The sequence below is a fragment of the Cebus imitator genome, unplaced genomic scaffold, assembly GCF_001604975.1.
Source record: "Cebus imitator isolate Cc_AM_T3 unplaced genomic scaffold, Cebus_imitator-1.0 Scaffold110, whole genome shotgun sequence".
In the NCBI taxonomy this organism is placed as follows: domain Eukaryota; kingdom Metazoa; phylum Chordata; class Mammalia; order Primates; family Cebidae; genus Cebus; species Cebus imitator.
The window spans coordinates 2,766,606-2,792,805 of NW_016107425.1; the positions used below are offsets into that span (position 1 = coordinate 2,766,606).

General features: G+C 39.8%; 1 protein-coding gene across 2 annotated transcripts in view; it reads left to right on the top strand.

Annotated features, from left to right (window-relative positions):
* The window catches only part of RAPGEF4 (Rap guanine nucleotide exchange factor 4), a 323,726-nt gene that overhangs the window by 70,049 nt on the left and 227,477 nt on the right, over positions 1 to 26,200 (top strand). For both annotated transcript variants that reach the window (XM_017538228.1, XM_017538229.2), the window contains exon 4: positions 8,732 to 8,878. In XM_017538228.1, the coding sequence (XP_017393717.1) occupies positions 8,732 to 8,878 (147 nt within the window). The remainder of the gene's footprint in view (positions 1 to 8,731; positions 8,879 to 26,200) is intronic.

The following is a 26,200-nucleotide window of genomic DNA, read 5'->3' on the forward strand; positions in this document are numbered from 1 at the left end:
TACTGCTATATGTAATTGTCAGAGACATCTCTCCCAGCTTCTCAGACACCCTTCCTACCTTGGCCATTCCTCATCTTAACTCAAGAAAAAGAGCACCCAGAAGGGGACCTGCCCATAGACCACTTCACCCTCCTAAGGTGTCCCAACCTGGCTGACATGTTCACATAGATTTCCACTGGCAGCATCCACTTGGCTTCTGTCAAGGAGTAATCCTCCCAATCCCCAACAATATCTTCTGTGTCTTACCTGAGCCTAACCAGGGCACATCCACCTCCAGATCCCTACCACTGAACTCCACTGCACAAGACCCTGTCCTGTCTTGGTAACTATGTAACGTAAGTGGACTAAAAGTTAGACAGTTTACCTTTCCACTAGAGTAAATAATACTATGGGTATATTTTTTTCTCAGTAATATTTTCATTGATTTTGGGTTAGAGGTGAACACTGGGACAGGTTATGAGCAATAAATAACAGGCCTAAAAACAATAAATAGGGTTATAAATCTCAGTGCATCAGATATTATCCAGCTGTGTGTGTGTGTGTGTGTGTGTGTGTGTGTGTGTGTGTGTGTGTTTACTTGAGAGACAGAAAGAAAGAAGGTCCTGTTTTTCTCTGCAGATTTTATAAATGAGGTGCTTTTTTGGCATAGCAAGTATCAAAATCCTAGAAATAGGTAAGATTTTAAATTAATCTTTACACTCCAAAAAGTAAAAAGACTTTTCCAGTCATAAGGAAGAAGAACTTCTGATGGCTGCTGACATAATAAAGTTTATATTGCAAGATAGGAAATAGAATGGTTTATTAATTCTTTAAAACTTTTACATCTCTGTCACAGATGCTTATTTCAAGCATTAGTATTTACCTAATTCAGGCCTCCTTTGAAATCCTGTAGCCACTTAATTGGCTGTGGGTATGCACAGTTAGATTACCTGTAAATTGGGGATAATAGCTCTTATCTTAAGTGAGCCGATGTGTATGTAAACCACTTAGTACAAAGCCTGGGATAGAGCCGGAGGGTCTGTGCTTTTTGAAATTACCATTCCAAGGAAAGTTGATTGAAATGACTGCAATGCTGTTGTTTTATCACAAGAGGGCAGTGCTAGAATATAAAAGGCAGGAAATGCACTTGGGATTTGAAACAGCAAGAAGTTTAACAATATTGTTCAGCCATTTCATGGATCGGAGAATCCGGGCTGCACCTGGCCTTGGTCATCACTTAATTTCATCTCTTCATCTGTCATTGTGACATTATCTGGCACATTTTAGCTCAATTTCAGAAAAAAATAATCTCATACGGATTTTCTCCTTAAAGTAAAATAATATGCTTTTATTTGCCTTCTCTTTTTTCCCTCTACAGTAACAAAGATGTTTTCAAGCATTGCATTTTTGTTTATAAAATTTGAAGAACATGTGTGTTTCACTGTTATGTGGATCTCTCTACGTCTGTCTGTCTTTCTCCTGTTGCCTCTCTGATTCTTCTATGCACTCATTTCACTCCGTTATTTTCAGAGAACACTGCCACCACTGGAAACATTTTTCTGAGCACATTTATCGAGCCCATAAAATGTGAAAGGCGCCAAGTCCACAGCAGTTGTTTGTAATCTCTCCTACTTGTCTGTGCTCAGGTCAGGCTATTTATTAGGAGCTGATTGGGAGTTTATTGAGCATCCTGCATCCTGCATCTAGTTTTGTTGCCATGTAATTCTTTGTTTGGGTGGGTGGATGCAAAACTGCGCCACAATGCTGGACAGACTGGCTCTCTGGTGAATGGGGCTGGGCTCCCTGATTCAGTTACCAGAATGCTAATGCTAGTCCATTCTCATCAAACCTTCCTGCTGCCGGCCTGTCTGATTTTGGAAAGCTATGTTGAACGTGCTGATGCCAGGGAAGTGTTCTAAAAGTTGCAGACCTTGTCTTTGCTGTTTGTTAGAAAACACTTTTGCCTGAGAAGTATTTTGCCCTCTTGCTTTGGCAGTAAATGCTTCTGACAGCACACAATCTAACATCTTGACAAATTAAGAGATTGGGTTCCATTTATTATTTAAGATGACTTGGAGCACTTAGCAAATTCCAGCACTTAATTCAAGTTCATGAAATAATCCCAGGTGCTGTGAAACTTAATGGCAATTATTGTCTATAAATAAAAATTTTATTGGCTATAAAATAAAAATTATAAAAATATTTGCCTTGTAAGAATTTATGTTCACACCTGTGAATAGCCACTGCAGTCCAGCCTGGGCAACATAGCAAGACTTCGTCTCTGAGAAAGAAAAAATTATGTTTCTGTCTCCACATATTTAAAGGACCAAATTTTTTTCCTTAGTGTTAACTCAATATATGTCCAAAACAATAAATTTGCCATGAGACAATGAACTCTTCTTGAGCCACGAATGTGCAAGTAAAACATTCATAAGAAGATGAGCCGATAGCCCTTAAAGTTACAGGACCATTTTTAGAAAATCTTAATGTCCTTACCACAGGAAATTCTTATGTTTAATTGATTGTAGCTATTTTAAATTCCATCAGAATACCTGTAACCTGTGTAAGTTAGATTTCAGCTGATGCTTATAGACATTATTTATTTGTAAGGCACAAGTGCCTTAGCTTGGATACCAGTCTTAGTTATCAGTGACACATAACCATTGTCTTTCTTCACACCATTCCCATTTCCATAGTGTTTCCTGTGTTTATAAGGAAACAAATAAAATGCCTCATATGAGAATGCCTGCTTTAAGAAAACCCAGTGTACCATAACTCAGACATACAAAGCAGATAAATTAAGGGGTGATTAGTTGCAATACAAAAGGATTCTTTGATTTACAGCGGGGTTTGTCAGAAGGGCTCCTTTGAATACCAGCTCCCCCAGAGAGCTGAAGTGTTTTGTAGATCATTCAGTCCACTTGACATCCAGTCTAGGGGACAGAGAAACTTGGAATTTAAATGTTGAAAGCCATCATTAGTTGAAGATTAACAAAATGAATATAGAGATTCTCTATTATTTAAATAACAGAAAAAAATGCTTTGCTTTTTAGAAATATGGATAACCTATACATGTATGTGACTAAGTTAGAAATAATAATTTCCTTTATTTATGGAACACCTATTATGTACCAGAAACTATACAGCACTTATATGGACTGTGTATATTACTTTATTTTGATTGAATACTGCTAATGATCTTATAAGAAAGATTGTGCCTATTTTACAAATAAGGATACTGAGGCTCTGGGGAGCATTTTCCCCAAAGCCCACAGGTTGGTCATTGGTAGAGATAAGTTTTGAAGTTAGTCTACCAAGGCCCGTGGCTTTTCCACGGTGCTGCTTCCAGGGATTTTCCCTGCTGAGCATTGAGTGTTCTGATTGCGGGTAGCCTCCATGTGGGAGTCCTTTGCCTGACACCCTGCCTTCCCACAGGATGTCTTCATCAACATCTTTATTAACTTACCTAATGCCAGCTTTTATGAATGAAGTTAACTGGATCCTGCATATCCCACTGAAAACACTGTGTCAAGACAGTGCTCATGACTTCAGCTGGTGCCTGGCTGGATAAAAAAGGAGAACCTGGAATCTGAGGGGCATCCATGATGGAGGTGGAAAATGTCTCAAGGGCATGTTCAGGCAGTGCTGGGCAGCAGGGGCAGAGGAAGCAGGAAGGTGGCATGACACAGTCCCCAGGTTAGTGTGGGGAGGGGCCAAAGGCTGATCTAGCCAGGGGTAGCATGCTGAGGCTTAGCACACTGGTGGGAGGGAGTCAAAAGCAGGCCCAGTGGTGAAGGTGGGCAGTGGGCAGGCTTCCTAAGAGGTCTGGCCACAGAAGGACTGCCAGATAGGAACTGGGACCCAGGAAGGGCTGTCAGGACAGGATACTGTCACTTTGAGAAAAATTGGGGTACCCAGCAGGTTATCAAGGCAGAGACTCTGCAAGACAGAAACTCAGTTTCTCCAACCAGTATCTGAACTTAGTTATTAGAACTGGGGCACAGGATCAGAGTGGGAAAAGCAGAAATACCGATTTTATTTTATTTTATTTGTTTTAGGGACAAAGTATTGCTGTGTCTCCCAGGCTGGAGTGCAATAGTATGACCATAGCTCACCATAACTTTGAGCTCCTAGAATTAAGGGATCCTCCTGCCTCACCCTCCTGAATAGCTGAGACCACAGGCAAATGCCACCATGCCTGACTATTTATTTTTAATTTTTTAGAGATGGGGTTTTATATTTTCCTAATGATTTGGACTTATTTGGTATTCAATAAATACAAAGATTGGCTGACTGAAATAAGAATCAATGCGAATTAAATTGGTACCTTAACTGACTTTCCAACTGAACCTTGGTCAAGAGGTACTTATACTTCCTAGGACAATCTAAGAGGTATGTGGGTAGATCAATAGACTGACTAGTTTCTAGTCTCAGCTCTTGCACTTACTAGCCATCATCTTGGGCAAGTCACTGAATACTTTGAGCCTGATTTTGCTCAACCTATAAAACAGCCATAGTACTACTGATATTGCTGGATTGTGTTAATAAGAGTGTCTACAATTTATTAAGCATTTGTTTTGAGTCAGGCACTATGTAAAGCATTATCTCATTCACCTGTTGTGAGGAATCAACGAGGCATCGTAGTTGAGACACCTGGCCAGCGCGTGGCCCAGTTCCTGCTCACACACATGCAGATCAACATGCACACTGCTGCACAATGGGACTAAGGGTGAGTGGATAATTAAGTAAGGAGGACTGTGTTTTAGAAGGAGGAAAAGGAGTGATCCAGTGGACTGAGAGATGACATAGCTGGATCAGATTGGAGGAAAAAGCCAGGTGGCATGTCAGTGATATGCCAGAGATAATTTTGCGTGTGTGTTCCCATCAGCCCTTGTAATCTAGTAGAATCGATCTCAGGTAACACAGTATGTTTTCCTAACAGAATAAAGTCTTCCCATATGTCACCCAAAACGTACTGCACTTAAAATGTGTATGATGCAAGTGGTAAGTGGCACTCTCGCCTCTGTCCTGAATATAGAAGTCTCTCTGGGAATGCTGGTTTGGTCCAGTACCTCCCCAGAGGTCTCAATGCCATTTAGGACCCACAGCCATCTTGGCTAACCTATCCCCTTGTTTTGGGTTTCCCCAGAAGCTGACTTGGAGACAAGGGTTTGGCTACAAGTGGTTTTTTTTTGGAGGTGATCTCAGAATATGATAACAGAGTGGGAAAGCCACTAACAGAAGGAAGGAAAGCCAATTGAAGTGTTCTACTAAGAGCGTTTCCACTGTGGGCAACTGGGCTTACTCCTTCAGGGGACCCGCTAAGAAACGGTGAATTGGAAGGAAGCGAGGGTGTTGATATTCCCACTCTCATGTCCCACCACTCTCATGGTAATGGTTGCCCCTGAAAGGCATTAGCTGCCTAGCACTCTGCCCTCAGGCAGAGCGAGGGTGCAGATGCTGGAGGTGGCACACTGCACAGAGCCATTCAGAAAGCTACAGATGACCTCAGAGGTGAGTGGGGAATCTGGCAGGGCTCCAGCAGCATCTGCTAAACCACCATCATATATTGAAGTCAGGCTTTTAAATCTTCACTTTCCTTTTGAAAGTTCTCCAAACAAATTGCCATCTTACCACAAAATAGGACATTCCTTCACTATTATTATTTCATGTTCCCTGCATAGGTGCTGATTGCTTTTTTCAGTCTCTGTGTTACTGTAAACATCTTCTTTCAGATGCCCTCACTGAACATTAATCTGCAAATGAGCAGAAAATTAATAAAAGTGTTCTTTTGAATACTCCCTATTAAATAAGTATTGAGACATAAGCAGCCTGTGTAAGCTTAAAAGAAATGGTAATGTTACATCCAGAAACAGACACTTTCTGCAGCAGGCAAAGGCAGGCATTAAGCCCATCTACAGGGTTTCAGGCTTGGGATCCTGACCCATGGAGATCTGGTTAGACGTTAGTGTGGACCAAAGGAAGAGCACTTCTTCTACATCCACTCACATTCATCCTGTCCACCCTTACCCTGCCTTTTAGCATACATGCTGAACAACATATATTGGTTCTGCTAAGTGAGAGAATATTTGGATGTTAATTTCTTTATTTGAAAGTTACTCTGTCAGCACATTGCAAGGCCCTGCCTGTGATTTAGACGTAAATAAGGGCTAGCACCCATGGACTGTAAAGATAGTGAATCATCTTTAGGGTGAAAGTGTTCTTCTTGGCCACCTTCTATTTCTCTGTGCCCAGTTATCCCAGTGCCCAACCATACCTCCCAAATTTGTTCAGATTTCTAAGTAAATTTGTCCTAAAAAATACTTCAAATCTGCTGAAAGTAAAGTTTGAACTTGCAAACAATACTCCTTTCAGGTGAGGTTTTCCAGGCCTAATTTTAGGATCATATCTTGTAATGTGTGACTCCCTGTCCTTAGATTTGAGTGGACCAAGTGTGAAAGAGGCTATCTAGAAAGGACTGATCCCACACTCAATTCTGGCAGAAAAACTGATTCCTGTAACGAGCCCAGAGTGTTTGAGCCAATGACTGCAGCTGGGTACTCACTGGCGTGATTATCCCCTTACAGAGGCAGTCCCGACACAGAAATACGCCAAGGAGTGCAGTTGGAAGCACTACTGTGATTAAGTTTTGTTGTATGTGATCAGGCATGAGTCAGGTTGAAATCTCCTGGGAAAATCCAAGAACAAATCCAGTCTTGTGTCTTTATTCCAAAAGTTGTTTATTGGCAAAAAGACAGGCTCATGTGTGCTTCCCAGCGTCTGTTATTTCTCTGTGTACTAGTGACAGACTACTTGTGTTGGGGATAGAAGGTGTGAAAGAAGACTGATCCATCCACGAACTGTACAGCTAGCTCAGGAACAACCGAGAGCTTCCTAGTTCTTTTGCATTATACTTCGCAAATAACCATATATATGTAAAATATGTAGATGATGTTAAAGGTATTACTTAGGTTCCATTTCAGGTTTTTAAGACATGCTGGAAAGTACAAATGAGGCAAAAGAATTCTTCTGAAGGGTTCAGGTGATAGAAAAATGAAATAGGCTAGTGGGAACTTCAGGGAACCTACTATTCCAGAGAATTGTGAAAGTCTGTGATTTATCATATTCTATCTTGTGTTTTTACTAGCATTTAAAAATTGTTCATTGAGACCTAACTCTTTGACTACTGATATTTCAGTTCTGGGGATATTTTTCTGAGTGAATTTGTTTGCACTTGTCTTTTTGGGAAATTTATTAGCAGGTTTTTCTTAACTTCTTCCCTGATCTTTTATTCTTTTCTGAGATATTACTGATTTTATTTTCCTGAACATAATTTTGTATGGTAATATCTGTGCAGAAGCAATTTGCTATGGTTCAAGGAACTGGATTCTTATGGGCATTTGTCTTAGTTATGTGATTACAGAGTCACTAACTTGATCTTAATAACATTTGCCTATTATCGTATATTAGATGCATGAAAGGAAAACTGGGCTTTCTAACTCAGAGGATTACCCTTGTGTGTCTCCCTTAGTTTATAATGCCTTGCAAAATTAATGTCCAGGTGATTTTGAGTGGCTATTAGCATTATTTGAAACTAGTTAGGATTAAATCCAAACATTATCACCAGTGTTGCATGCAGAGAGGAAATTACTTTTTTTTTTTTTTTGGTACACCTTAAGAAACTTTTAAATCATTGATTCATGACATTTTATAAGCTAGTGGCACTGTATTTCATCAGATGCTGTTTTTACTCTGCTGTGGCTGCAGGAGGCAGCATGATACAAAAATCTTGTAATCTTATAGTCAGATTTGGTTAGAATCTGGCCACACTACTTATCAACATGTGAAGTAGGGCTGTGTGGATCCACCATTCTGACCCTCAGTTTCCTCATCTTGTTAACACAGTGCTAGTTTCATATTTAACTATTGTTGACAGTTTCCTACGCAGTGTATAAAAAATGAAAGTAAGATGAATCAATGGATGGATAGACATGTAAAAAACTAAATAAAGCACAATATTAATGGAATAATATAGGTAGTGGGTATACAGTATACAGGTATTTGCTTTAATAGTCTTTTTAATTTTTTCATGTTTGAAAGTTTTCACAATAAAATATTGAGAAAAAATAAAAATAAACAAATATTGTAACTGCACTCTCTAACTTAAAAGAAAAAAACAATTGAGCTCAGCTTGAATAGATTTCTCCTCTTTTCTGAAAACAGATAGTAGTTATATGAAAAGATAAGATTACTGCTGGCAGCCTTATTCATAATTTCCTCAAACCAGAAACAACCCAAATGTCCACCAGTAGGAGGATGATAAGCAAATTGACGCACACCAACGTTATGGGAAACTACTCATGAATGAAAGGAAGAACCTATGGATCCATGCCACAACATGGATGAATCATACAGACATGCTTTGCAAAAACGAAGCCAGGCACAAACAGGAGTATATCATCTGACTTCTTTTACATGAAGTTCTAAAACAGGCAGAAATCAGAACAAGTGATTATCTTTGAGAAAGGGTCCTTGCCTGGAGAGGGGCACAAGGGGACTTTTGGGGGTGATAGAAATGTTCTGCCTTGATTTGGGTGGTAAATACACCAGTGTATATATTTGTCAAGACTTGTTGAACTAGACAATTACATTGGGTGTTTTACTTTGTACAAATTATACTTCAGTTAAAGGAAAGAAAACACCTATCCATTAGATGTTTAATTTTCTAATGACCAGTTTTTCGGATTCTCAGGATGCAGTGACCATCTGTACCCTGGGAATTGGGACAGCCTTTGGAGAGTCCATTCTGGACAACACACCCCGCCATGCAACCATCGTTACCAGGGAGAGCAGCGAACTGCTCCGCATCGAGCAGAAGGACTTCAAGGCACTATGGGAGGTGAGCCCTAAGGCTTCTTTGTCAATTAATGCGGTTTCAGAAAAGGAAAGGAGCTGCCACATGGATAATGGCATTACAGTCAAGCCTTAATGTGTTCTGTTCCGAGCTGGTAGATGGAATTTAATTTTCAAAACTTGTTTTTGAAATGAGTGAGTGAAAAAGCCATTTTGACACAAGACATCTTTTTTTTGGGGGGGGTTTAATTTAGTGCTTGCTCAATTTTCTGTAGCTTGACATACCTTATAATTATTTCTTGAATGACCATAGAGTGTTTTATGTATTTTCTCCCTCCTTTTCCACAAATGTATTCTTAACCAGGGAACAAAATACTTTGACATTTTCTTTTGCATTTTAAAAATCATCATTGACATGTTCCCTGGGAAAGTGGAATGAATGGGGTTAACATCTGTTTCATTTAAATGCTTTTAAAAATGATGTGCCCTATAATAAGATATGAGAAATGGAGGCACATAAAGATGTCTGGTTACTTGCCAACTTCAAAATGCATAGGTGGCACAGCAGTGGATGGATGCAACTGGTCCTAGTGGCTTTTGCATTTACCGGTGCTTACCAGCGCCCCTTAGGGTATTGTACTCATTTACAAGAAATATGAAAAATAAATCATCTTATATGCAGTCATGGCAAATAGAGCACTTATAAGGGCCCAGCTAAGTCTTGCATCTTTTAAGCTCATTCTTTTCAGTTCTTTAAGCTTCTGATTTTAACCTGCTCCTTGTCTTTGTCCTTAGCTCAGTATGTCCAAGTGGTAACCCATCAAGCTGCAGGCTTCACCACTGGTCCCAGTGTGGCTAAGATTTTTAACTTGATCTAAAAAGAATTTTGTGTAATCAAATCATTTCCTCCAGAGCCAAACAAATGGCAGATGCATTAAGGGAGCCAACCTGCAGGTGAATGAGTAAGCTTTGCCTTAAAAGTCATGCAAAGCCTTGGAAGGCCTTGGTGGTGAAACCTGTTACTTTTATTCTTGGCAGTAGTGAATAAATTGTGAGGTTGCTTGTTTGAAATATTTCTCTTAGAAAATATTAAAGAGCTCCAACTGTTCTGTAAAGTTCAGAGACAAAAGCTAGTTTTAGGAAGGAAAATCGAAAGTAGGTTTGCATGAGGTGTATGTGGAGAGATTTTCTGTCAATTAAAAGGGACCGAGTTTGAGGCAAATAAGCCACTTTTTGGATCTTTCATTTTAAAAGGTAAACTGAAAAGTCTTTTTCAAAAGGGGAGTTTGCAAAACTGGTTTTCAGAACAAAAATGATTTCTAACTGTGATGTGTGTCATTATAACCACTTTTGTCTGTGATGAATTACTCAAATTGCTGAGAGAGGATGGTTTGCGGAAATATTTTTAAAATTTATTTTAATTAGGAGCCCTTAGTGCTGTGAAGGAAGTTTCTAAGAGGATGCTACCTGTGAACATGAAAACAAACTTATTATTTAAAAAAATTTCAAACAGACAGAAAATCAAAAAGAATAGTACAATGAATACCCATTCTCCCCCACTGAATTTGGCAATTGTTCACGTAGAGCCATATTTGCTTCAGCTTTATTTGTTTTTTGGTGAATTACTTTAATGTAAATGATAGACATATAACATTTCACCCTAAATATTCAGCATATACCTAAAAAAACTTAGAACATTCTGTTATATACGCTAATACAATTATCTCACCTATAAAACTAATAATATCTTAATATTATCTAATACTGAGTCTATATTTCAAATGTCCTTAAATGTCTCATAAATATCTTTCATAACTTTTTTTCTTTCAAATCGGGCTGTAATAAAGAGCCACATATTACATTTGATTGTTATATCTGTCTGTCTGTCTGTCTGTCTCTCTCTTCCCCTCTCCCTTCTCTCTCTCAGCCCCTCCTGTCACATCATAGCATTGACTTGTTAAAAAGACCAGGCCAGTTTGTCCCAAATTCAAGATTTGTCTGATTGTTTTTTTCATGGTATCTTTTTTGCACCTCTATTCCAGGGTTTTCTGTAAATGGAAATTAGGCTAAAGGCTTGATTAGGTCAAGTCAAACATTTTTGGCAAGAAAATGTGGAAAGTGATGTTGAGGATATCAGGAGGATCATAATGTCTGATTGCTCTGTTGATGTTAAGTTCGATCTCTTGGTTAAGTTGCACCAGAGTACATTTTAGGACTGTTTTTCACAGATCTTTCCCTTAGGGGAAAAATATTAAATAGGGACATTGATATGGAGGGCTGACCTTGCTATCTAAAACCTTGCCACATGTTTTGCGGTTCAGTGGGTCCAACTCTTCCCCTGTAACCTCACAGCATGATTTGTGATCTCCCTTGCCAGTGGCTTAAGTGTACTGGGGATAACATTCAGAGAGCCATTTGGAGTTGAAAAGAATGGATACTTTTTAGTCTGACCTCGTTTACAGGGTGGGGACTGAAATCTCATAGTGAGTAAGAGATTAGTCAGATATTTCATTTTATTTGGCTGTTCATGCAACTAAGTGTCGAGTGTGAATTAGATGCTCAATCAATGTTTGAATTGTCTAAGCTTAAAATGCAGTAAACCCCATTACCTAGCAATCTGTTAATCAGGACTTCATTAATGGGCACACTTGTGCGCATACAGTACATGATAATCCTAAAAAGTTATACAATTCTGAAGTACCTTCTGAATAAAAAAGATTGATTTCTGTTTATTGTCTAATCATTCATAATATACAGAATATCTCCCATGTGTTAGGTATATGTATGTGTATGTACTCAGATGTTTGTATGTTTGTACATATACACAAATATGTATGTTCCTGCTCTCGGGGTAGGGCTTCTATTCCACTCAGAGGAAATGGAAAATAATATAATGTCAGAGTATAATATATCACTATCATTAAATAACTTTATGTGTATGATTTGAATACTGGTGATCTATACATGGCATATATAGCACTAATCTGCTTGCAAAATATTTGATAACCAGAATGCCTATTCCTTGATATGTCAGATAATAGGGTTAGTAAAATTCAGCCGTCCTTGTTCTGGTAAATGGTATCTGTTAGTAAAATTTAAACCCAAGCTCATACTGTGAGCTGAAGCCTAAGTCAGATTGATCAGCCAAATATCAAAAGGAAAGAATTATGTATTAACAGCTCCAGGATTCAGGCAGTTCATCACTAAACTGTAAGAGGGCTGAAAGAAGCCCTCAGATGGTGGGAATGTAAACTAGTACAACCACTTTGGAAAACAGCGTGGAGATTCCGTAAAGAACAAAAGTAGAATTAACATTGAATCCAGCAATCCCAACTCTGAGTATCTGCCCAGAGGAAAAGAAGTCATTATACAAAAAAAGATAGTTGCACATGCATGTTTATAACAGCACAATTCACAATTGCAAAAATACAGAACCAGCTAAAATGCTTATCAGTCAATGAGTGGATAAAGAAATTGTGACTATATATATACACATATACATATATGTGTGTGTATATATATATATGTGCATATATACGTATGCATATATATATACACTGTGGAATACTACCCAGCCATAAAAAGGAGCAAAATCATGGCATTCACAGCAACCTGGATGGGACTGGAGACCATTATCCTAAGTGAAGTAACTCAGGAATAGAAAACCAAACATTGTATGTTCTCACTCATAAGTGGGAGCTAAAGTATGAGGATGCAGAGGCATGAGAATGACGCAATGGACTTTGGGGACTCAGGGGAAAGGGGAGAGAGGGGTGAGGAATAAAAGACTACGCATTGGGTACAGTGTGCACTGCTTGAGTGATCGACGAATCAAAATCTCAGAAGTCAGCACCAAAGAACTTATTCATGTAACCAAATGCCATCTGTTCCCCCAAAACCTATTGAAATTTTTAAAAAAGAGAGAAAAAAACCTAAAACTAAAATATACGTCATGCAAATATAAAAAGAAAGCAGTAACAAAGTCAACTGGATAAGGCCTCCACTGTTGGGGAGATAAAGTGCTCAGAGTTCAGTGTTCGGTGACAAGTTCCAAGCAGTAAAAATTAGAGACCCTGAATCATGGATCTCGATGTGCATGTTCATCTCATTTGAGTGTTTACTTTTGCAGAATGTCCTGGTGGGCTCACTTCATGGCAGATGCTTTTATGTTGGGCTTTGTCTCCTTGTAGGTACTCTTAATGTCATTTACAGGGCCTGCAGGCTAGAACACTCCCATCAGGATTCTGAGTTGCTTCTAACTGAATATTATGGACCCTAATCACTAACAGGTAGCACAGTCAAAAAGCAGCCCTTTCATAGGCTGAGCAAATACTCTGTAGCTTACACTTGGGACTTCAATGGTAGCACAAAGCTAGGGAATTCCTTTCCTTTTCCAGGTCAATGGCAAGTTTCCTAGGCTTCCACAGGTATGCCCTCAGAGAACCGTACATAAGGTTTTGAAATCCTATTTAATTCCACCCTCAATACCTCTTGCTTTATATTGTCTATTCTGCTGTAAGTCAAATAGGCAGCATTCATAATATTTTTAAAGTTATCATCATAAATGTGATCAGAAGCATTTCCTCAATAGTGTCTACAAATATATCAAATAAAATAAATATTTCCTAAGATATAACTACGGTATCAACTTAGTGCTTTTTTTTCTTCTTGTACCCTGCATCTCTCCTAAGGAGAATGACTTGCTTTCCTTCTCTCTTTCCGTTTCAGTTGCCAATTTATGGTCAGATCTGAGCGTGCTTGGTTGCTTTATCTTAAAGTCAGTTCATATTTTCTTAGCCTAAATGAATTACATTAAGTTTATTCAGAGTTGCTGAATAATGTCTCTTTCCATTTACACCACTTTGATGTTAGAACTTAAAAAATATTAACCAAGGTATAAAACATCTCATTTTCCAGTAACATTTCAGGAGGGAGGCAGAGGTGGGGGGAGATAAATATTGGAGACAGTATGTTTCTGATTTACATACAGAAGAAAATGAATTTAAAAGTCTTAGAATACCATTTTTAGTTGTTGAGAAGATTATAATTTACAATTTCAACTCTTTGACACTAGTGGCATTTTCCACCCTCAGTGAGGAAGTTAAATGGCAAAGCAGTTAACTGTAAGTTTGGGAGTTTAAAGCAGTTATTATATTAATAGTCGATCTAAGATTATGGGTATTTTATGATGGATAGTAGCTCTTGGAATAAATACAAAACTGATCTATTGTCCAAGTCCATGAATTTCTGTTCGGCACAGATAGTACAAGAGGGTTTCCAATGGCTAGAACAAGAACAGTGAGAATTTTGTTGGGTTTTCTTCTTGGCTTTCTATCTGATGTTATGTTTGTATGAGGATGATTTCAGGTTTGTGACATGGTTTGACATTTTACATGGAATATTTCAAATACATGAAATTGAATGATGTGATGAGTCCAGTGTGTTCAGGAAAGTAGATTAGAGAGGCGCTCTTGGTTAAATCCATAAAAAACGCTTCTGAGAGGTCTTGAACTAGTGGGTACCACCTGTTTATCCACAGTTCAATTGCATGAACACACCATTCTGGAAAAATTTCCCTGTTACCATGAGCCATGCTTGAGCATATTCAAAATAATAACACATATTTATGAATATGTTCTTAAAAAATTAAAGGCAATAATAAAATTACAGAGCCATTTAAAAAAATAAAAGCAAATGTTTTTTTTTGTTTGTTTGTTTGTTTTTTTGGGACGGAGTTTCGCTCTCGTTACCCAGGCTGGAGTGCAATGGCGCGATCTCGGCTCACCGCAACCTCCGCCTCCTGGGTTCGGGCAATTCTCCTGCCTCAGCCTCCTGAGTAGCTGGGATTACAGGCACGCGCCACCATGCCCAGCTAATGTTTTGTATTTTTAGTAGAGACGGGGTTTCACTGTGTTGACCAGGATGGTCTCGATCTCTTGACCTCGTGATCCACCCGCCTCGGCCTCCCAAAGTGCTGGGATTACAGGCTTGAGCCACCGCGCCCGGCCGCAAATGTTTTAAATTTATAGTCTGACCCATGCCACATTAAAAGTGGTTTCTTAGCTGTGATTGTTACCCGGAAGCCTCTTGACATACTATTGTGATTTTATTCCAACCAGGGCAAAACATGTCATGGAGAGCTGTTGCTTGGATATAATGATTGGCACAGTAGATTTACTCCTCAAACGTGTCTGTGGCCTCAGCAAACATTGTTAACTGACTGAAAATGTATTTCATGCTTTATGAGACATAAAACTGAATGGTAAAAATAAGAAAGTGCATGTTTCTGTCTTAAGAAAGTAAGTAGTAAACAGGGCTATTGATAAGAATAATGAATGCTGTCAAAGAAATATGTTTATGACCTTCTCTATTCCCTAATTTTCAGAATGTTTCTTTTTCTATAAGATTCTACCAGATATGTTGGCAGTTGTGGAACTGAAAAGCTTTGTAGTTACTTCTATTTACTGACTTTTTTAGAGTAAATAGGGGAAAATCTTTTCTCCATTGATAATCTTTCACGTCACAGTGAGAGTAAGAATTGTTTGAAACAACCACAGCTTAGTCTTTGCTGAGGTGCTTTAAAAACGCTATTAGAATAATATGCCTTCCAGGGACACCTGCTCTTGCTCCAATAGGCTTGATATTTCTATCTGTCTATAGCTGTCAGAAAAATGAAAGCCAAATACTTAAAAATTAGTATCTCAGAACACAGATATCTCAGAAGTTCTCTGGGTAGACCGTATGGCTTTATCCGCCATGCTAACGATTTCAGGTTGTTTCACTTTTGCATTAATGGTAGGCTTTTCAGGTGGTTGTTTAATGGGCTTAGGTATTGAGTTAGGATTGCTCGGCCCACCTGCAGACAGGCAGCCCCTCGCCTGCCTGATAATGCATAGGAGCTGAGACCTACACCCTCACCTGAGGAGGAACCGGAGCGTCAGAGCCAAGGGGCTTGCATTCTCCCAAGTCAGAAGCCCGAGCTTACTTTTGGCAACTTTGGAGCTTGTACTGTAGGGTTACTTCTCAGGCCAGAAATTTGCATCAAAGGGCTAAGAAAAATACATCCAAAAATAAACATGAAAGCCAAGACTTCATGCCAGGAACTCCAGCCACACACATCCTGTTGGCCGGTTCTCCTGTCTCTCTCCTCACAGTTCTGATTCTTTTAAACCAAGCGGAAGCCTGCTCCGATGACTTGGACTTATGTCTGCACCAGGGTCTCATTCCTGTCTTCACGCTTTTCCATGGAGTTGCAAAATGATTCAAATCCAGAGAGGAAGGGAGTGAAGTTATTAGGAGCTAACTAAAGTTAAAAAAAAAAAAAAAAAAAGGAAGTGTTTTCTTATTGCCTTAGACTGCCTGAGCTTTCCTGGAGAACCATCAGCACCCGCTTCCTCTCTGTGGACGGAGATCCACTCAGTAGTAGACATGAACACGGAATGAACGGCAATGAAGGTACATTTTGCTGATCAAATAAAGGATAGAAATTCACTGGATGTTTGAGAACTTTGAGAGACAGAAAAAGAAGGACGTATGCTCTACAAGGTCAGAATGGATCTTTTTATTTTTTAGTGAGGGGGGAGAGCGGGGAGATACTACATATTACTGTTTGCATTTTGGAATTATGCTCAAAAACATCTCTGGCTTTCCTAATTGTGTTCCACCAGACCTGAATATGTACCATGGCAGGGACATAATTTGATTTCATCTTTGTTTGTGGTGTGTGTGGGGGCAGGAGGTGACTGGCTGCTCATCTTTCTGTTAGTGAAGCATGTTTATTTAGCCTGATGATCTTAAATATGTTTCTAGAAGATAAATAAAGGCAGTTGTTCATAACTAGGCAGAGTAACATTTATCACAGTGAAATTACATACATGTATTTTTTCTAGTGATATATTTGAATGGCATATATTAAAAATGAATTTTGTTCAAAGAAACAGATTGTGGGTGATGATACTTCACGTTCTGAACCCCTGGAAGGTATTTTGCCTGTAGCTCTCAGACTCAATGAAGTCCTTGGTGTTTATAGGCATTCTGTTACATTATTGATAACTAAGAGTTCTACCTGCTCCCCAAGCGGGGACTCCACTATTTCTCAAAAGATGATTGGGGGTCTGAGCAAATCAAGGCTTGGCTGGCAGATGCCAGGAACACTCAGATGCTGTATGGTGGGCCTGCCGGCAGGGTGCTATAACCAATGTTGCTTTCCCTGAGCTGGTGCTTCTTTGAGTGTTCATTCAGGAGTGTAGAGTGAATACTCAGGTCTTTGAGGAGCTGCTGTTAAAATAGTTCTGAAATGCTTCCCTTGGCTGTGCACTAGCCAGGACTCTGTTGACACCTCACCCCTACCCTCTCCCCTGCACCGTTCTCTTACACTGGGCCCCCTCACTCACTCAGCTAAGCTGCTGAGAAGCCTGCCCTTCTCAATAGCTGCTCCAGTAAAGAGTAACTGATGTCATGTTAAACATTTCATCTCTAAGAAGCTTCTGTCATATTCAGAAAACATACTTGTTTCCCATCAGGTGGAGGTGCGAAATGTACCGTGTCTGCCTTTCTGTGGTTTACAATCTAGTGGAAAAGAAAAAAGAAGAAACATACAGCGTGCTGAAGGATAGGGGCAGAGCAGGGAGAGATCCGTTTCCACCCAGGGTCTCATTTCATCCAAGGACAAAGAGAGCTGCTTCTGAATTATGTGGGTAGCAAGGCTGTTTTTCAGCATCCCTAAAGGATTGGGGACAGTTAACCAAATGATAGCATTTGAGGCAGCCTTGTCCCGAGGGACTCAGCCCACACTCCGTGGTTGTGTTGTGTGGCACTCTGGCTTCTTCTCCTTTGCTGGGCCCCTGGGCAGGCGTGATGAGAACTCAGCCTGTCACGTGTTGTGTTTCCAAATGCCTGGGTTTGTTTTTTGTTGTTCAGCCATCATCTGAAGAAATCCGCTCTGGAGTTTAACGGGTTCCCCCAGGCAAAGACAGTTCTGGTTGGGAAAGCTTTAATAACTTGAGACTTTCAGAAGGAACTCGTGGTGTGTCCTGGGAGATACTGTTAAGCTCTTTATGTGTAGAAAGCCCTGTGGTCATGGGACTTTCCCGCTCTCGTGGGGCCAAATTCCACTCCTGAGTCGTCTCTGAGCTGCTGTGAGAGGTTAGGGCAGTCACTGGGGCAGAGTATTTGACATGGAGGAAGAAGCAGCAGAAAATCCTGTCACTAAGTTGGCTTCTCCGAATTCCTGCAGGTCTTGCCCCTGTTTGATCTCATTGGCCTCAATGTTTTCAGCTGTCTAGCCCAAACCAATAAATGCAAGACAGACTTTCCAAAGGTGGTTGATGTGGTTGAATGGTCTGGCCTGAGACTCCGGTCTATTCTTGGTTAACCCAACTTTGCTGGATAACATTCTGCAAAGCTCTCCAGCTTCCTAGGCCACTTATTGTAAAATAGAGATAACTTTATTTAAATCCCGCCTTGTGGACAGGAGTGGTCAAAGTTAATGTTGATTGATTCTTATGTGACTTATGAGTTGAAAAATCTATGTCCCCCTCCCTTTTTGGTTTGCAGATTAAAGAAGGGAGGGCCACAAATTGTGTGAATGAAAAGAATGAAATATAGGATAGTAGTTCATATTGTGTCAAAATATATTATTTGGAAGGGAAGAAGAACTTTCTGGTATCTTTCATCATTTATTGTTGTAGTTCTTAAATTTGTTTTCATGTTAGAAATATCTGGGAAGCTTTTAAAAAGATTTCCATGCCCGGGCTTTTGATAGACTGATGAATCTAAAATGTTTAGAAGATGGAGCCTCATCAGTAGCTTCTGAAAGCTCCTCAGATGACTCTCTGGACAGCCAGGGCTGAGAACCCCTTTAGCAGTGGACTTTGGTAGTTAACGATGCCCCTTTGTGCTTACTTCTGAATACATCTGGCAGGCGTCCTTGCCCTGTGCTAAGATACACCTGGCAGGCGTCCTTTCCCTGTACTAAACATACATTGAATAATATGTTTGTTCCTTACAAGGCTGTGTTGAATTTCCTAGTGTAATTTTTCTTTCTGTCCTACAGATATTCTACTTTCAAATTGGAGTTTCTGGCAGATTTATTTAATAATGGCAATCAGTACTTTAGAGTCAGAATCTGTGGGGTTTGTTCAAGGCCATATGAATTAGGGGTTGCCTATGTGGGATGGTTATTAAAAGAGTGAGAATAAGGTGCAAGATCATCCACAAATTCCCCCATCCCACAAATGCACCTTCTCTTAAAGCCTGAGCAATTGTGTCATTTCACAATTTGTAGCTCCTGGGAAACTTCACTGTACACCTATGAGAGAATGACAGTAAAGAAGACAGATAATATCTTACTGTTATTGTGAAGGAAGTTCTGAGTTCATGGACCTCCTAAGAATCATGGGAGTTCTTAACTATCCCTGGACTATACTGTAAGAATTACTTACCTACAATACATTCCCAGGAAAAGAATCAGTAGTTTGAAGACTATGAAAACTTTTATGACTCTTGATAAATATGATCACATTTATTTTCAGTAGCTTTTATTCTGCCACCAACAGTATTTGAGCATGCTCATTGCTTCTGGCCTTGGCCAGCATGACCATTATATATACAGATGCTCCTCGGCTTACAATTGGGATGCATCTCGATAAACCCATTGTAAGCTGAAAATATCATATCAGTAATGTATTCAATACACCTAGCCTACTGAACACCATAGCTTAGCCAGCCCACCTTAAATGTGCTAAGAACACTTAGTTAGCCTCCAGTTGGCAAAATCATCTAACACAAAGTCTATTTTATAATAGAGTGTTGAAACATTGAATACTGTACGAAAAGTGAAAACCAGAATGGTTGCATGGCTACTTGAAGTATAGTTTCTACTGAATACTTACTGCTTTTGCACCATTGTAAAGCTGAAAAATTCTAAGTTGACCCGTCATAAGTCAGTGACTGTCTCTATGTGTGTCCAGATAAATAAGCCTTGCTATTGCAATTGTGTTTCTTTGATTACTGGGATGTTTGAGGTTTTCTTATCATTTCTTTACTGATTATAAATACCCAATGTAATGTGTCCTCTTTTGGGACATGTTATTCATATGTATTAAATACATTGGAATTTATTGACCAGTTTATGTGAATGCTTTGGAGACATTAACCCTCTGTTACAATTTCTGCAAATACTTAATTGTGGTCTGTTTACTTTTCATGTGTCGTAATATTTAATGTACATACATTTTAAATTCATTAAATCTACCATAATCCTATTTCATGATTTTAAAAAATTAGAAGTAATTTTATCAAGATATTATCTTACCTTCATTTATAGTGGATTTAGAAAACAACATGATGTAAGTAATAATGTGTTTTACCCAATGGTGTTGGCTGCATGAATTGACTGGAGTCTTAAAAATTTTTTGTTGCTTCTCTCATTTGCTTCAGAAATTTATTAAATATTCTTACAAATCCATACCTTGCCTCTAATTGTTTTCTATAGCCTCTATGTAAACCTCATTTTATGATCCTTAACAAAATTTTGTGAAGATTTCTCTTCTGGATATTTGCACCATGATCTATGATCATCCCTTCCACTCCTCTAGCTGTTGGTGATTTGATTGTGGAAGGCTCTGGTCCTTTGCTTTCCTTTGCCTCTATGCCACGTCCTCCCCCAAACATGCTCTAGGCTTTGGTCTGGGTGAAGCCATCCAGTAGAATTGTGATCTTTTCTGAAGTTACAGAAGCGAGTTCTCTTTTTTTGCGTGCATCCATAACTGCCTTCTCTTTTCTGCTGTCTGATACCATGTCTACCTATTTAATAGCTCTGGAGAAAGTACTGAAGCTCTTACCAATGAGTTTTAGTGAAACGCTTTTTCATTTTTAGGCCTTGGCTATTTGTTGTGCGTTTTAGTTTATCTGTTTGGGGGATGTTTTTGCCTATGCTTAGCTTTGTTTAAAGTTTATAGAATTGTCAAACGCAAATATTCTAAAATAGGAAAAAAAGCTCTATAGTAACTTTCATTATATACAATTCCCATTAAAAGCACACAGAACTTAAAAATGGGGTAATGAAGTAAAATGCTCAGATGTTGTGTGTAGTAAGAAATACACCTACTCCCAGGGACATACACCACTTCGTGAACAACACTTTGACAGCTATTTACTTTTTAAATAGTTATAAAGCTGCACTCAGTGGTTCACGCCTGTAATCCCAGCACTTTGGGAGGGCAATGCAAGCAGATTGCTTGAGTGTAGGAGTTTGAGATCAGCCTGGACAACATGGTGAAACCCCATGTCTACAAGATACACACACACAAAATTAGCCCAGCGTGGTAGCACATGCTTGTAGCCCTGGGAGGCTGAGGTGGGAGGATCGTATAAGCTTTGGGAGGTTGAAGCTGCAGTGAGCCATGATGATGCCACTGCACTCCAGCCTGGGTGACAGAGCAAGACCCTGTCACAGAAAAAAAGAGTATCAAGTTTTTTTTTTGTTTGTTTGTTTTGAGACAGGGTTTCACTGTGGTTACCCAGGCTGGAGTGCAATGGCCCAATCTCAGCTCACCGCAACCTCCGCCTCCTGGGTTCAGGCAATTCTCCTGCGTCAGCCTCCTGAGTAGCTGGGATTACAGGCACGTGCCACCATGCCCAGCTAATTTTTTGTATTTTTAGTAGAGACGGGGTTTCACCATGTTGACCAGGATGGTCTCTATCTCTTGACCTCGTGATCCACCCGCCTCGGCCTCCCAAAGTGCTGGGATTACAGGCTTGAGCCACCGCGCCCGGCCAAGTTTTTAAATAGTGTTTTAAAATGTTAGTGTTTTAGTTCTCTGAAAACTGTAGTGCTAGTCACACACCCTCTGTCAACATTTTCTTTCCTTCCTTACCAAAAAGTTTCATCATACATAGCAAATTGTACCTTATTAATAAAGTGATAATTACTAAATGAAAATTAATAAATTAAAAGCCATCAGTGAATTCCTGATAATAACAGTTGCAAGCATGTATATAATACTCTAAACAGCTGAGTCCTGGCTCTGTTAATCCATTTTTAGAGACGTTAATACATTTTAGCACAGTTGGGAGTTCATCTCCCCTGAATTCTCTTTCTTGCTTTCTGCTTGTTACTTTATATTTTCTTCTCCCTTATCCAAGCCCCTTCTCCAGACCTCACCTAGATCTGAAACGTCAGACTTTACCCTTCAGTATTTCAGGTTGGCTCTCTCTCTGCTTCTCCTTGTCCTAGTTGGCCTCCCTTTATAGTCAGTCATATATTTACATTTGCCTCTTCCTTTTCAATTTCATCCCACCATTCACAGTGACCTCCCTTCTCTGTCCTGAAGACTTATCAGCATAAGCGAGGCAGTACAGAGCTTAAAGACTATGGACTGGAATTGACCAGGACACAGAGGCAGTACTAGCCTTGCTTCTTGCCAGCTCTGTGTCCTCAGGCAAGGTACATAATATCCCTAAATCTCTTCCCTCATTTGTAAAACGGGGATCAAAATAACCCTACCATAAATGTTGCTGAGGGGAAGAAATGATATAATGTAGTCAATCCCCTAGCTCCAAGAATGCACCCAGTAAATAAATGTAGGTGGTGGTGATGGATGGATGCATAGACAGCAGGGGTTCAAATCCCTCACTCCAGGTGCTCAGACATCTAACTCAACTCTTGCTGCTGCCCAACGCGTAAGGTTCAAACTAGCTGTCCTGGCATGCTCAGCATTCTAAATCTGGCCCTACATCCTTTTCTAGTTGTAGTGCCTCTAACAATTGACGTACACGTTCTTTATCGACCTCAGTCATATCTGCAAGAATCAGTCAAGCATTCACTAAATGCCAGTTATGATGCTAGACACTGGGGATGCAAAAATGAATAACTTACAGCCCTCAAAGACCTTGCAATCTAATGAAGATAAATATAAGAAAATAAATATTAAAATGAGATAAAAGGCACAACAGAGGTGCACACAGGAACTAGAGGTAGAAGGAATAGAGAAAGTGATTGCCAAGGAAAGTGAAAAGGGTTTCCAGAGCAAGTCCCTCACTCCATGGGCGTTGTATTTGTAAGGACAACAGAAATGTGACAGTCAGGATGATGCCACCAGACACAGGCAAAGATACAAGTCTTTCTGATGTGTCATATCTTCACACAGAGGAGCAGTCATAACCCCCCAGTGTGAGGGACAATCTTCACTTATCCTCAGGTTCTCGTTGTGGAAGGAGAAGCCCTTTGGAGCCTCCTGGCCTTTCTTGAGAACAGAACAGGGTTTTGACATTCTTTGGCTCCTCCTGACCCATCTCCCAGCTCCTATGTGCTTGCTTGCTCTCTTGGTGCAGAAACATGTAAGATATCAACATGTAAATTGTTGGTGAAACATCCTCTAGTTGACTTCAACGTCAGACCCACTAACTACTGCTCCTCCCTGGGTCTTCCTGGTCTCTTTGCTGTAGGGGTTCTTTGTCCACAGTCACCTTTCTTCTCTACCTACCCCAAGTCCCAGCTTAAATGCCGCCTCCTCCCATGTCTTCAAGATGACACCTCCAGTTCAGGTGAATCACATCAGGAGGGAATCATGGCAGCCCTTTACACATGTGTTACCTCTCAGCAGTTTATTTTTGAATTCAGATCTTTCTGTGAAGGAAAGGCTGCAAGGAGGCTGAGTTTCCTCCCGAGGAGATAATGATCCAGATGATCAAAGAGAAAGTGACTCTAGGAAAGACAGGTTGATGTTGAACCTGAGATCAGCTCAGGGAACGGGGATCAGGAGCACAACATTTCTGATTGCTGATTCAGGGAAGGTGGAGGCCAGAGTGCTGCAGCCCCTCCCAAAAGGCCAAAAGACCTGGGCTATGAGGGCCTGGGGCTGAGAGGCCCTGGAGCAAAAGACTATATGTTGTTTCAGAACTGATCCTGGCTAAGCACGGTGGCTCATGCCTGTAATTCCAGCACTTTGGGAGGCCGAGGCAAAGTGGATCATGAGGTCAGGAGTTTGAGACCAGCCTGGCCAACACAGTGAAACCCCATCTCTACTAAAAATACAAAAATTAGCCAGGTGCAGTAATTTCAGATACTCGGGAGGCTGAGGCAGGAGAATTACTTGAACCTGGGAGGCAGAGATTACAGTGAGCTGAGATCCTGCCACTGCACTCTAGCCTGGGTGACAGAGCAAGACTCCATCTCAAAAAACAAAAACAAACAACAACAACAAAAAAAAACCTGATCTAGAGGCAACTAGACACACTCAGGGAGTCCATTTGATTTCTCCCAGACTAGATAGAGGCCTGCAGGTCTTTCTCAGTCAGGGCCTCCCACTTTCAGCGGGGGTTCTGCCGATGCTGGCGTGGCAAGAGCTCATTGTGGCTGTCAGGCCCACGTCCTTGGGTCACAGCATAAACACTCCACATCACTCTTTTTCATGCGTGTGTTACCCCAGCACTTGGAGAAGTCTTCTCTGACCTTATGTAGAAGGAAGGTGAGCCCCAGAGCTCATTCACGTGAAGCATCTCAGGTATGAACTGGCTGAGGGCCAGATCTGATTCGAAAACATCGTGGTCATTTGGATTTTACATTTGCAAGGTGGGTCTCTGTATGTGAATAATACATGACTAATGATAGTAGATGAATTTTAGTGACCAGCAACTATGTACCAGAAACTGTTCTTATCTTTTTACGTAGATTCACTCTTTAGTGGTAAATTATTACCAGCTTAGTCTGAAGAAGACAGTTTAAGAGTTCAGTGATGGAAACTTCTGAGTGAAAAGAGCTATTAGTTTGTTTTGGAAAAATTTAGGATTAGGCTGAATCTGAGCTTTTTGTCTTTTAGTAATAATTCATTTAGTCCATTGGCAGGTAAGTGTGGATGTAGAGGCTCAGAAAAGAGGGATGATTCACAACAGGTGCTTTTTATCTGGGATTCTTGAGCCCTGAGTAGTTCAAGGACCAGCTTTGACATTTTTGACATTTTTAATTTTTTTGACATTTTTGAAATTTTTGTATGTATGCGCACATTGTATACATGTGTGTGCACCTTTTATATGTGTGCATACATATATCAATTGTCGCATATATAATGGACACATATGTGTGTATCCATATATTCATGGACTTATATTAATGGATGCACACAATAATAATTAATATATTATTCGCTTTCATTATAATCCGATAGGGATCTACCAAGTGATTAAGAACCATTTTCTGTGGAATTAAAAGAATATAGACCAGATTATATAGCTTATTTCCTCTTTATGTGAGAGAACATTTATTCCCAGTGTAACATATCTTTGTATAATTTGTAACGGTGAGAGTGGAAATAGAAAAGTCCTTGTCATCAAGCTTTAAGGCTTTGACTCTTTTTGTAGTGAAGAAGAGATTATTAGGGAAAGATGCTAAGTTTCATAGATCAAAACAGAAATGCTTTGCCGAAAGAGGTTCTACCAAAGCTGATTTCAAAATAAATATTTCCGATTTGTGGATTTGTTGACCTTTTAAATAGCTGAGATCATTTGGACATTTTGTACCTAGTTCCAAACTGATTGAACTACAGTAGGAGTTTTTCACAGTTGGGTGTTTTTGTATCCTCAGTTCCTATTTCCTCAAAACTGTCTACTTTTAATAATGCCTATAAAGCTAACTGGATAACTTCAGACAATGGTACCTTAAAAAATTAGTCATAACACAACCCATCATCCAAAATAAGGATTTTGTTTGTTTGAGGCAGTCTCTGTCACCCACGCTGTAGCACAGTGGTGTGATCACAGCTCGCTGTAGCCTTGACCTCCTGGGTCCAAAAGATCCTCCCACCTTAGCCTCCTTAGCAGCTGGGACTAAAGGCACATGCTACCACACCTGGCTAATTTGTTGTTGTTATTATTTTTATTTTAAAGAAATTATTTAACTTATTGAAATGAGGTAATACATACATGTGGTACAAAGTTCAAAAAGTACAACAGGGCATATGTCGAAAAGTATGCTTCTCACCCTCCCCTGCCCCAGCCACCAGATCTCTTCACCAGAAGCAACCATTGTTACGAGCTGCTTCTGTAGAAAATTTTATGCAGAATGTTCTCTTTAATAGGTTATTGGGCAGGACTTCCAAAATATACATTTGACTCTTCTTCTCAACCTCTTGAAAAAGAAAAATCAATTTTCTAAATTACTGAAACTGTCAAGGCATTTTGAGTGAAAACTTTCACACAGATTGACCCTAACATACCTACCAGAGTTTTCATTTACTTGTTCCATTTGCTTATTTTATTAAACTCCAACACCTTGAACTTCCTATCAGCACCGTCTGATGTTTTAAATCTGAGAACATTTTCACAAATGTGACTATGTTTCAGATAGAAAACATTTTTTTTTTTTTTTTTT